This window comes from Prionailurus bengalensis, chromosome F2 (genome assembly GCF_016509475.1).
Source record: "Prionailurus bengalensis isolate Pbe53 chromosome F2, Fcat_Pben_1.1_paternal_pri, whole genome shotgun sequence".
Lineage (NCBI taxonomy): Eukaryota > Metazoa > Chordata > Mammalia > Carnivora > Felidae > Prionailurus > Prionailurus bengalensis.
The window spans coordinates 74,338,735-74,351,856 of NC_057353.1; the positions used below are offsets into that span (position 1 = coordinate 74,338,735).

At 47.8% G+C, this 13,122-nt stretch overlaps 1 protein-coding gene across 1 annotated transcript in view; it reads right to left on the bottom strand.

The window, feature by feature from the left end:
- Nucleotides 1-662: 662 nt before the first annotated feature.
- The window catches only part of TMEM71 (transmembrane protein 71), a 28,553-nt gene continuing 16,093 nt past the window's right edge, over nucleotides 663-13,122 (bottom strand). Inside the window, exons 6-9 of the mRNA XM_043601785.1 lie at nucleotides 8,859-9,032; nucleotides 4,695-4,770; nucleotides 1,750-1,811; nucleotides 663-1,643 (exon numbers count right to left, since the gene is read on the bottom strand). Coding sequence (XP_043457720.1) covers nucleotides 1,579-1,643; nucleotides 1,750-1,811; nucleotides 4,695-4,770; nucleotides 8,859-9,032 — 377 coding nt within the window. The 3' untranslated portion in view covers nucleotides 663-1,578. The remainder of the gene's footprint in view (nucleotides 1,644-1,749; nucleotides 1,812-4,694; nucleotides 4,771-8,858; nucleotides 9,033-13,122) is intronic.

The following is a 13,122-nucleotide window of genomic DNA, read 5'->3' on the forward strand; positions in this document are numbered from 1 at the left end:
CAACCCTGGCACCTCGGGGAAGTGTGTGACCCTTGGGAGAGACTCCATCAGTGTCTGCTGAGCAGAACTGGACATTCAGCGCAGCGCAGAATGTATCGTTAAGTTCTCAGCAGAGATTTAGGAAGGTTAAGTGATGCCACTTTAGAAATCAAGGGGTAAAGAAGTTACAAACCATCTTTCCAGGGTTCTCACAGTTGATGTGCAAGGAATTACCCTGACAGGTTGTTAAAACTGAAGATCCCTCAGGAATTGGGATTCAGAAGAGCTGGAATCAGGATAGACGCTCCCCAGTTGGTTCTAGAACAGATGTCCCCAGGCCATGGTTTGAGAAACTGCTCTCATTACAGTCCTTAACAAGGTGAGGCTGGTCTTTTCAATTAATTGCACAAATTCATCTTAAAACCCAGAAGGAAGGGATTTAAACAATGCACACCATCTGCCAAGCAGTGACAGTTGGACGTTGAGTTACGAAGTGGCTCTGTGGCTGGAAGTCTTTTGTGTAGACCTCGTTGGTTGGTCCGGTTCTGAACAGCGCGACATCACAGCCCAGAAAGCTGAACATGAGTGCCAATCTGTCCTCAGCGCTGGCTGAGGTACACTTCAGAGTTCTGCAGACACAGAGAATAACCCGCATCCAGAGGGTAGGAAGTGAGGGTCTTAGAGGAGTTTTAAATGAATGTTATTAAGAGACAAGGGCTAAAGAATAAGAAGTTCTTGGGTGACCTCGGGACCCAATTTTCTAACCACGAGGTGGACCACATCTTGGCTATATCCAAGCCTGTCCCCAGAAGCCTGGAATGCCAGGAAAGGAAGGGAAACATCGCTCAGACTGTCAGGAAATCAATACTGGCTGGAGTCCTAAACAAAATAAATCTTCACCAAGTCCCATTGTGATTTCAGCATTAACACAGTGATTTCGTAAATAGGGCGGCACAGCGTCGAGAGCAAAGGCCGGTGAGCTAATTTGAATTATAGAGCTCCGTCTCTAAGCTATGGGGGCTGGCCTCTGGCAGCCATATAGAAGAGGGGGTCATTAACACAATCCATCTTGCAACGGGATGGGGTTTTGCAGGCCGTTTGAAATTCTGTGAGCATCTCACCCAGACCCCAACAACACTTTGAAATATGATGAGCCAGGGCAGTCAGCACGCAGGGGGATTGTGAAGTGAGTGAGAGGTGGCAGAGACATCACACTTTGCAAGCGAGACCATTTCATGGGCAGTTTGCCAGCTATTTGGGGAACTGTAAGATAAAGGCCTCTTAATAGGTATTTATAAAGTGCAGTGCTATGAACCTATAAAAACACTTTAACGGGGGACCTACGCATTTTAGGTTCACGTTATTTATTAAGTCCTACTGCGTCGAAGCTTAATTTTCTCAATTTTGAAGAACTGGTAAAAATGTAAGAGACTGGATGAGGACGCTATGAGATTTTAGCATTAACAGAAAGTATTCTTGGAGACAGATGACGGGGACGCTTCCTGTGCGTGGTCATTGCCATCCATCAGGCAGCCAAAAGCACTCTCAGGTAGCCGGCTACAGTCGTCTTCGTCAGGATGATGGTAACACAGTCAACACTTACTGAGCACAGGCGGTGGCTTCGAAATAGTCGGCAAGGCTGAGAAACAACGACGTGACAGTATCTTGGATAAGAAAGAGAGAATATCTAAGAAGCGCTTCAAAATGACCAAAATTGGACTGAAGTACAGGGCAGGGATCAGAGGAATAATTTGAGAGATTGTTACTTACAGGCAGTAGTTATCACCAATGGGCACGTGACGACACTGGCAAATATCCCTCCCAGAAAGCACCTGAAACAACAGAAGTTCCCAGGTTTCGTAAACTAGTTACGCATTTCCAACGCCTGGGCTGTTCTTTTGGACGAACGTCTCGTGATTTCAAGATTTGCTATAAAACTTCAGTAATAAACATAGTGTGGTTTTGGCCAGACAATAGACATACAGGTCAATAAAAGAATGGAGAGACCAGAAATGAGCCCATACAGATACAGTTAAGCGAGTCTTGACAGAGGAGCAAAGGGAATTTCATGGATAAAGGATAGTCTGTCCAACAATAGTGTTGAAACAATTGTACATCCACATGCAAAAGAATGAGCCTCCGCATATACATCACAGCCGAACACAAAATTTAACGATTTAACTCAAAGCGAGTCGTAGTCTGAAATGTGACCACAAAAGTACAAAACGTCTACATAAAACAAAGGAGAAAATCCAACTGCTTACCACCTCACCCCAAAAGTGTGTTAAAATGTCAGGTTTTTACCAATCTGATGGGTATTGCTTCAGAGAGTGGACTTAAAAAAAAAAAACAGAATAATTTCTTTGTTGTTTTTAGTTTCAAAACATGAATCACTGGAAAAAGTCATAAATACATACAAAGGGAAAGGAAAACATCATCGAAAAACTCCATTGGCCTAAAGCAGCCACTGTTAAATTTTGATGAATACCCTTTTTGACATCCCCTTGTATGCATTTAAAAAATTCGTTTAAATTGAGATTTGAAAAATGGACAGTAAAGCCTTTAAAGTGCACATCTCGGTGGTTGTTTTTTTTAACCTGAACTCCTGCATTCACCACCCGAGTCAAGGTATAGAATTATTTCCAGCAGTCTCTAACGCTCCCTTTGCCCTCCTTCCTATTCTTTCCCCCAGAATTAACCACTCTTCTTTTATCTATAATAATGGATTCCTCTCGCCTTTCCTTGAATTTTGTAGGGATCTGAAATGATACAGACTCATGTCTGAGACCCATTCATGCTATTACCCATGTCGATAATTTTTCTCATAACCATTCTCTCACTTCAATAATCTTTTTATTTTTCAAACAACTTTAGATACACCGGGAAGTTACAGACATAGTACAGAGGGTTCTCATACACCTTTCAGCAACTTTCCCGATTACCCGCATCTTACGCTTCTATGGCACATTGTTGGAAGTGACGAGCCAACATTGCTGCCTCGCTATTAACACCATGTGCCATTTGTAACTCACGGTTTTCCTTAATTTGCCCATGTTCCATGACGGCATCCGGGATGCCTCAGACATTTTAGTCATGGCTCCTTGGGTTCCTCTGGGCTATGACAATTTCTCAGACTCTCCTTGGTTTTGATGACCTTGACAGGTTTGAGGAGTCCTGTCCAGATAACGTGTAGAAGGTCCCTCGATCTGAGTTTTCCTCTGGTTAGACTGGGGTCCAGAAGGCCACAGGGGTGAAGTGCCACTCTCATCACCTCGCATCAAGGGTACATGCTATCCACGTAACTTAGCCCTGTTGATGTCAACCTTGACCACCCGAGGTCACATTTGCCCGGCTTCTGAAGTTTCCTTTCCCCCTCTTTCCAGGTTCTGTTTCTTGGAAGCAAGTTTCTAAATGCAGCTCAGGCTCAAGGGACAGGTTGTCCAGTTTCCTTCTTTTATTTATTTATTTATTTATTTATTTAAAAAAAAAAATTTTTTTTCAACGTTTATTTATTTTTGTGACAGAGAGAGACAGAGCATGAACGGGGGAGGGGCAGAGAGAGAGGGAGACACAGAATCGGAAACAGGCTCCAGGCTCCGAGCCATCAGCCCAGAGCCTGACGCGGGGCTCGAACTCCTGGACCGCGAGATCGTGACCTGGCTGAAGTCGGACGCTTAACCGACTGCGCCACCCAGGCGCCCCAGGACCTGGTATTTAAAAACACAACTCTCCCAAGTGATGTGAGGTATCTGACCCTCAAGAGGCGGGGTGTGACAGCAAGCAGCATTTGCTGACCGGAGCACAGGCACCACAAAGACCCCAGGTCTGGACCACTTATCCCTGTTTCACTGATTGAACAATATCGATGAGCCCCTGGCACTGGGGATACAGAAGTGAAGGAGATGCTCTCAGGTAATTCACATTCTTGTGGCAAGAGATTCATCATTGACATTTAAACAGATGAACATATAACAGGTCAGGTGGTAAGTGATAAGTAAAGACAAAGTGAGGTGTGTGTGTGTAGAGAGTGGTAAGCTATTTATACGGTGTTGTCATGGAAGATCTCGCTGATGATGTGACAGTTGAACAGATTCCAGAAAGAAGTAAGGGACATGTGTTAAGAAGCTTTCTAGAGAAGATCGCACTTGGTGGAATAAACAGCAAGTGCAAAGGCCCTGAGGCACAAGTGCACTTAGCACAGAAGGGATATGACCATTGCCCTGTAGACTTGGACAAGAAAAGAATAGGAGGGGTATGGTGGACCGAGGGTAGGACAGAAACTTGCCTATAATCAGGCAAGAGCATCATGGGATCTGAGGTGCTGAGTGGACTTCCCAGGAGCAGACACTTTATGTTAAGGTATAAAAACACAATGAGAAAGATGGGAGTCCCAGTGGGGACTCCGAGTGCCCTTGGACTCCACGCGGGATTACTTAGTTTGTATCCGTAATAGGGAGTCACTGAGGATTTAAACGAAGGATGATACATAATAAATTCCAATTTCTAGCAAGATCCACTGGCTTTCGTATGCTTTGTGAGATGATGAGAGGACGGAAGTGATCGCAAAAGGGGCACTGAAGGGGCACGGGCAAATGAACAGATCTTAACCACAGAGCTACCGAACATGCATCGTGGAATAAGGCAAGGACATTATCAATCAGTTACAGCTTCCTTACTTATGAAACACTGCTGCGTGCAAATAAAATCTGAATTACCTTGCACATGCACAAATGATTAAGCACGCAGCCAGTAGAAATGCTTGAAAGAAGATGTCTCTCCACACACTGGTTTCTAAGAGGAAAAGTAAAAATAAATGAATTAGAAACCATCGCTGATACTCTTGGTACAACAAAATTGTACTGAAGTTTCTTTTTTCTATAAGAAAAAAACAGACAAAAAAACCCCACAGACACCGAAACGACGACGCGGTTTTCAAATGTATGTCATCTCGAGCAATTTGCCCTAAGTAACAAGATAAAATTATCAAATGCCGTACAGGTCTACTCATTAGATAATTTCAGCAAATAATACATTGTTTCTGTCCTTACAAAATGATTCTACTACGGGGCTCCTGGATGGCTCAGTCGGTTCAGCGTCCAACTTCGTTTCAGGTCATGATCTCACGGTCCGTGAGTTCGAGCCCCGCATCGGGCTCTGTGCTGACAGCTCAGAGCCTGGAGCCTGCTTCGGATTCTGTGTCTCCCTCTCTCTCTGTCCTTCCCCAGCTCCCACGGTCTCTCTCTGTGTCTCAAGAAATGAATACACGTTTTAAAAAATTAAAAAAAAAAAAGATTCTACGGCATAAACAGTTTGGGGCTTGCCTTTTACCATAATGTTGGGGAACCACTTGGTAGAATGTAGGCCAGTGTCAGAAATCTAATTCTGAGGATGACGCCTAAAACTTGGACAGCGCCTTGTCATTCACAAAGAGCTTTCATACCTCAGCTCATCAAATCAACACAACCGACCTCTAAGGAAGGAACCGTTGTCCTCACTCTGCACGTGAGAAGACCAAGACTGAGGGATGATGAAGTTTGTTCAAGGTCAAGATTTATAAACCACGTGTAGCCAGAACATAATGTTTTGCCTGAAATGGGGCAGGGAAAGAGAATGGCCACTTTGCATGCTGGGAGTCTCCAAAGGACAGAAAAGAGAACGTATATCATGAACTATTTGTCCCCGCAAAACTCTGCTATCAGCAAAGGATTTCGGTGTTCTAGAGCCACGGTGGAGATGACAGCAAATCCTCCAGCCGTCACAATCGTAGGCGTTAAACCAATCACGAACCCGGCTATTATTCCAATCACCTGAAAGAAATCAGGGCTGGTTTATGGATGATCACATAAAGATCCAAGGAAAAGGATAAACGGACCTTAACTTAATTTTCCGCCCAATGCTTCAAAAGCTCAAGTTTGCCACAGTTGTTCAAAACTTGGAGTGACTTTGTGCGGCGAATGTGTTTATTTTTGCTATTTATGCTATGAATGAAGATTGAGTCAGCTAACAAAGCCTACTTAGTCCGTAATGTGGGCGGAATACTGAGGATTGGCAATGTGAAATATAGCAGTTGTGAATGATGTCACTGCCAATGTACAGTATTTCATGTATACTGTGAATTAAATAAGTTATTGTGGGCTCAGCCGAACGCTCAGCCATCCTTCTGAAGTGTGTTTGTATTCTTAGCCGACTCTGATTTGACGTGGAATTTGGAAAACATTGCCTCACAGAAACAAGTCCAGCTTGACAAACTGCTAAAATCGTTAGACTTTGAATAGTGAACAGAGCCCGGTTTAAATTCCAGTTCTACAAAGATCCAATTGTGTCATTTGGTACAAGGTATGCACTAGTTCATCCCATCAGTAGCCACTCACGTAGTATCTAGATTGGCTTAGCGCGACTGTCACTTCCTTCAAGAAGCCCTCCTTGATTCCTTCCACTCCCCTGTGGCTCTCAGCTGCCCCGTCTCCGTACCCCCCTTATCCCTCGTGCATTTCCGTCAACAGTGTTTTCGTACTGAATTAAAATTGCTGTTTTCCGGGGCACCTGGGTGGCTCAGTTAGTGGAGCGTCTGACTCTTGATTTCAGCTCAGGTCATGATCTCATGGATTGTGAGTTCGAGCCCCGCATCAGGTTCTGTGCTGACAGTGGGAAGCCTGCTTGGGATTCTCTGTCTCTCTGTCTCTCTCTCTCTCTAGTAATAAATAAAAACTCTTAAAAAAGTTGCTGTTTTCTTTCTCTAGATTTCCCCACTAGATCGCAAGCTCACCGAGAACAGTCAGCATCTATCTGCCGTTCTTGGTGGCAGTGCCCATATTTTTCTGGGGACCTACCTCTCCCTCCTCAGCGCGTGGTTCACGTGGAGACTGAGTTCCCTCCCAGCATTGGATCTGCTCCCAGCCATTTGGAGCTTCACAGACTTACGGACAAAGCGATTGGCTTTGTCCTGTAAAAGTGACCCTTCCAGAACCAATGAAACTGGGCACCTTATCAGAACTCGAGAAGGTTTTCATCTCTTTCCGCTGGACTGGAATCTGGGAAGTTGCAGGCACAAAGCCACCGAAAACCTCCACGGAGTAATAGCTTTTTGAAAGAGTAAAGTACACCCAGAAGACAAGAGACAACACAAGGAGAGACCGACAGGAATCTGCAATCTATGCCCGGAATTTTCATTAATGAACCAATAAACCGTGTTACTGATTAATCCATCTTGAGATGGGTTTCCATCCACTGGAACTCAGAATATGCTGACCGACAAAGATGATGTGGGGCAGGCCTACATCCTAAGCTGGTAGAACATAGCCTGGGCTGCACATTCACAGTCTACATGCGAAGGAGGTAGAATTGAATCCGAGGGAGACCTTGTCCACCCAGGGCTTCACAGCCAGGTGGAGAGGAAAACAGTCTCCGTAGAGATAGAATTCAGAGCGCTAGGGAATCGGAGGGATGTGCTACCTCTGCCAGCCAGAAGGGGGCAGACGAGGCCCCACAGAGGTGTTCTTTGCTTTGGGCCTTTAAGGAGTAGGAGCCTTCCGGGAACAGCAGGTGGGACACACATTCCAGACACAACAAAGAACACGTACAAAGGTTTACATGACCTGTCTAAACTTGAGTATTCTTACCTCCAGAATGGAGACAGCGCACCTGATTGGTCCGCCAGTTTCGGAGCACCTGCTCTGTGCCAGGCGCTCCGTGGGCAGGTTGGCATCCACAGATGACTGCGACACAGTGCCCATCCTCAAGGAGCTCCCAGCCTGCTGGACAAGACGCAGAAATTCACATGCCACCACAGCGGAGGGAACGGGCACGAAAGAGGGGGGCCGTGAAAGCCAGAGGAACACACAAAAAAGGGTCGCTTTAACGAGCTCCTCCCCGGAAAACGGGGTGGGGTCCCCGGAGCAGGTGGCTGTGGTTGATCCAGAAACCGTCTAAACGGTAAAAGCCGCGTTCTCTGTCATCCCAACACCTGGAAGGGACCTACAAAAGCCTTTCAACACTCACCTAGTAGCTGATCTGGGATGGTCAGTAAGGTTCATGGTTTGGTGGAGACAAAGAGGAGATACTTTTTCTGTGTAACCTCCGTCTTACGTAACATAATCTCACATGTATTTTGAGTACTTCTCTACATGACACGTGATGCGAGGTGCTTATTTTAGTCATTACAAGGTAGGATCTAGCTCTCTCCACTTACAGATGAAAACCCTGTTTGAGAGAGTTCAGTTAACCGCTCCTGAGTTGCAGCTACCACGCGGGGGGGGGGGGGGGGGGGGGGGGGGCTGGGCTTTGAACCTTGACAAGCCGAGGACACGGCCTTGATGCAACCCTGTGGGCAAACGTGACTAATCCGACGTTGGCGACCTGGAGGTTGAAGACGTTGCTGGCTGAATTTATTTCGGATTTGCTCCGCACAGGAAATACCAATGCCTTTATATCTTTTGACTTTTCCTTGCCAGAGGCATTGCATTAAAGGACTGTGTGTTTCCTTCTTTTCTTCCTTTTTCCTCTTACATGGCAAATACACAGCTAAGCACGAAGAATAAAATAACAGACACCTTTGTACGTGCCACCCAGCTTTGGCGAAGCGTAACATTTTGCCAAATGTCTTCAGGGTGTTTAAACAATAAATTAAACGCTGCACATCCAGTCCTTCCGGTGTCTCTAAGAGGACATCCTAGAAGGAGCCGCCTCCTCTGCGCATGCGTCACCCGGAGCTGCCCCGCCCCGTCCTCTGCGCCTTGCAGGGGCTGATCCTTCCCAGTCATCCTTCCTTGCAGGGGCCGATCCTTCCTTAGTCGTCTCTAAGTCATTCTTTGGCCCCGTCAGGAAGAATTCTTTGGGTGTGGCAAAGATTTTCAAACAACAACAACAACCACCGAACTCACTTGCGTGATCCAGAAGGTTCTCCGGGAAATGTTCAGAAGTTGTCCCTTGAGACTGAAGGGCCAGGTCGTGGGAGTTCTCTGGCGGAGTCCGAGACGCTGCGTGGCTGGAGGAGGAGGCTGCCTTCCGCTGCTCTGCCTCGCGTGCATCAGTCACAGAACCATCGCGATCGTCGCCTGGAAAAGGAGAAAGGCTCGGTGTGCGCATGCGTGTGTGGGGTCGGTGCCGTAGGGTGCGTGGTCGCCGAAGGCCATCCCCCTAGCGACGCTTTGCGATTAGGGTGGGATGAGTCTCCAGGTCAGGTGGCGTTTCAACTTGCCCTCGTCTTTGAAGGCTGCAGAGGAAAAGGCTCTTCAGGGCAGAGATGAGCAAAGGCCAGAGGCATAGAGCGTTGGGAAGGTAGCCCATTCCAGTGTAGTTAGAACGAAGGGACCCGGTGGAACGTGAAGCTGGGAAGCTAGACTGAGCACAGGTCTCTGGAGGCCCTGACTTCCCCCCGAGGCATTTGGAGCTTATGTGGTGGGCAGTGCAGTGACAGAGCGGCTCTGGGTGACGGTGACGCTGCACACACACTTCTGTGGCACATTCATTTAGATAAAGTAATATGTGTTTTTGGTGTCTGGTAAAATCCAGGCGGCCTCGGGCCACCTGGGTGGCTCAGTGGGTTAAGCGTCTGACTCCGATTTCAGCTCAAGAGTTCCCTGCTTGGGATTCTCTCTCTCTCCCCTTCTCTCTCTCTCTCTGCCCTTCCCCTGCTCACTCACTCTCAAAATAAATAAACATTTTTTAAAAATCCAGGTGGCCTTGCAAGAAATCATGAGAGAGTAGCCTCAGACTCATGTACAGAAGATAGACCATCTCACCCACAGTCCCCAAGGGAGTTGGGGGTTGTAGAGGTGGGATTGGAGAGTGCGTGGTGGGTCTATGAGCCTCTCATCTGTATCACGCCAACTCCTTCTGTTTTGCATTCATTCATTCATTCATTCATTCATTCAGCATTTACTGGATGTGGTTATGTACCAAGAACTGTCCCAGCTGCTAGCTTCCAATGGTGGAGATGATGCTTTTGCCCTCATGTGCCTTCCGTTCTGGTGGGGGAGAGAGAAAATAGCTATGCTAAGTGTCGGGAGGGAAACTCTCCCTCTGTAAAATATCTGGAAATGTTGGTTAAAATGTAATAAACATCTTAAATTTCTTTTTCGCGTTCAAAGAGGCTGTGGTCTGGAGAGGGACAGACATATATGCCAACAATTCGGAGGCAGTGGGGTCATTGCTACAACGAAGGGCAGCAGAAGGCATCCGGGGAGAGTCTAGGAAGGAGTGTCTGAGTCCGTCAGGGGCGATTCAGGCAGGCTTCACACATGAGATGGAATGAAAGGGGAAACTCGATGAGGAGTTCTTCCAGAGAGACAGCAAGAAGACGGAAGGTCGGAGACAGGATAAGGAGGGAGGGAGGAGGGGAGAGAGGAAGAGGATGAGGATGAGGAAGGGAAGAGGAGGAGAAGAAAGAACTCGTGAGAGAACACAGCAGCGTGGTTCCCAAAGGAGCAAGTTCTCTTACGAGGCTGGACGGGGGACCACGTGGGTGTGGGCACTTCCGGCAGGTGATTCTGGCTAGACTGCCAGGTCATGAAGGGCCTCATGGGTCCCACTCAGGGGCTAAGGTTTATGCTGTGGGCGATCTGGAGCAGGAGTCTAATGTGAGGAGTGTTGGAGGTTCAAGTGCTCGCTCAGCAGTGAGAGACTCCTAGCCCCATTCCAGGAGCCCAAGAGACACATGGGGTCCTCCTATAACAGGTCCTCCTTCACCGGAGGAGGTTTATCCCCCGGGGACAATTGGCGATGTCTAAAGATGTTTTTGGCTGGCACTCGCGGGGGTGGGGAGGGTTGCGATTGGCAGCTAGGGAATAGAGCCCAGGGATGCTGTTCACATCCTGTAATGCACAGGACGGGCCTTGCGACGAAGGATTGTCCAGTCCCGAGTGTCAGTAATGCTGAGGCTGTGAAACCCCGTCACAGGGGGAGCAGACCCAAGTGTAGAAGGTGTCTCGATCATTAGTGCTCTCTCAGCAACTCTGGTAAACACTTAGGAGCGGGGAGAACATCTGCATTTTCCTGCATTTTCTGTATCTTCCTGATTGCCCTTACTCTTGTCAAAACGCCCCACGCTCCGCCTTCTTAGGGCAAATCATAACTGATGATTTTGCAATTCTTCTGTAAACACATACTGTATGATACGTAATTGGTGCGGTTTTTGTTTAATATCTGCCTCCCTTACTAGACCGAAAGCCCCAGGAGAAAAAAGGTCGCTTCACCTGTCCCAGCCCCCGTCACCAGCAATGACACTTAGTGTGTTTGTCAGCACTCGCTAAGATGTGTTGATAAACAGAGAGTTCCGGTGGGAGGCAGGGAGGTTGAGACACGTGAAGTCGGTCGTGAAGGCGCTGTAAGAACTCGGGCCACTGTCACAGGGCCATGGTAACCATAGAGACAGGGGGTCACGGCTCATCTTCGTGGAGGCTACGGCCGATCTGAGGCGGTAGGAGAGCGGCCTCCAACCCCGGGCCGATGGGCTGACTCCCTCCGTGAGTGGCGCTGCCCTCCCACGCGGCCTGGATACTGAGCCAATGAGCGGGTGCTTTGGGACCGGGGAGTTTCTGCCAGCCTCGCAGTCTCCCTCCCACGATCCCACCCACGACCTGTGGCCGCTTGACGAGGCAGTCTGCGGAAGCATCCTTGCCGGTTTCCATAGAGAAAGGAAACGGCCGAGTGAGACGGGTGGATCATCCGGCAATGACCGTGCGCAGAGGAGGCCGTGGGTCATGAGCACCGCGGCACCGTTCTCAACAGCCTACCCAAACGACCCAACCATCAACAGATGAGCGAATCAAGAAGGCCCTGCCATTTGCGACGCCATGGATGAACCTGGGGGACGCTGTGCCAAGTGAAATCAGTCAGTCACAGCAGGACAAACCGTGCCTGAGTCCACGGACATAAAGGCACCTAAGATCGTCAGCCACAGAGGCTGACAGAATGCTGGTTTCCAGGGCCTGGGGGGTGGGGGCAGGGGTGGTAAGGGGATTGCCGTGCAGCGAGTGTAGAGTCTCAATTACGCTAGATGAACAGGTTCTAGGCATCCGCTAAATCCTTCACAACTGTGTTGTGTCCTGCAACATTCGCCGGGAGGGTAGATCTCAGGGTGATTGTTCTTACTACACACAAGCGAACACACACCCGGACACATACACCCGGACGCAGGGAAACTCTGGAGTTGTTGGATATTCCTATCACCTTGATTGGGGTATTTGCGTCTGTTCGAACTCATCCAATTTACACATTAGATACGTACAATTCTTTGTGTATCAGTCATATCTCAATAAGGCCGTTAAAGAAGAGAGAGAGAGAGAGAAGCCTATCCGGTCAAATTCACGCGGGCGTGAGAAAGAGCTGAGAACTTTCATGGCTGATTATTCCTTCAAGAGTGACGCTTAACACAAATCCGCAGAGATATAGATGGGAGAGATGTGAGAAAAGGAAAAATGTTCCTGGGCTGTTTGTTGCCCAAGCCTGCCTTGTTGAACTTACAGCTTTGCACCGGGAGCCGGAGGAACTAAAAATGTGCCCATGAGGAATACTAGAATATGGCACAGAATTTTCTGGAAGAAGAGATGGCATTAAAGAGAGGAAGCTACAGGGGCGCCTGGGTGGCTCAGTCGGTTGAGCGTCCGACTTCGGCTCAGGTCACGATCTCGCGGTCCGTGAGTTCGAGCCCCGCATCGGGCTCTGGGCTGATGGCTCAGAGCCTGGAGCCTGCTTCCGATTCTGTGTCTCCCTCTCTCTCTGCCCCTCCCCTGTTCATGCTCTGTCTCTCTCTGTCTCAAAAACAAATCAACGTTTAAAAAAAATTAAAAAAAAAAAAGAGAGGAAGCTACAAAAGATAAAACCTTAGCATGAAAGAATGATCAAGGCATTTTCAGCTGTGGAAAGACAGGGTTTGCCCCCAATGTACACTTTCCCCTACTGACATTTAATTTTTGTCTCCACCCTTAACAATCAATGAGAGGCTCCTAATGCAGATACAGCTTCAGCAAATAGTTTTGAGATTACATTTGAAGATACTCATTTAGTTTCTCCTGATTTATTTAAATTCAATGTAGCTTTCTTCTGTTTTTTTTTTTAAATTTTTTTAGTGTTTATCTATTTTTGAGAAAGAAAGAGAGACAGAGCATGAGCAGGGGAGGGGCCGAGAGAGAGAGAGAGAGAGAG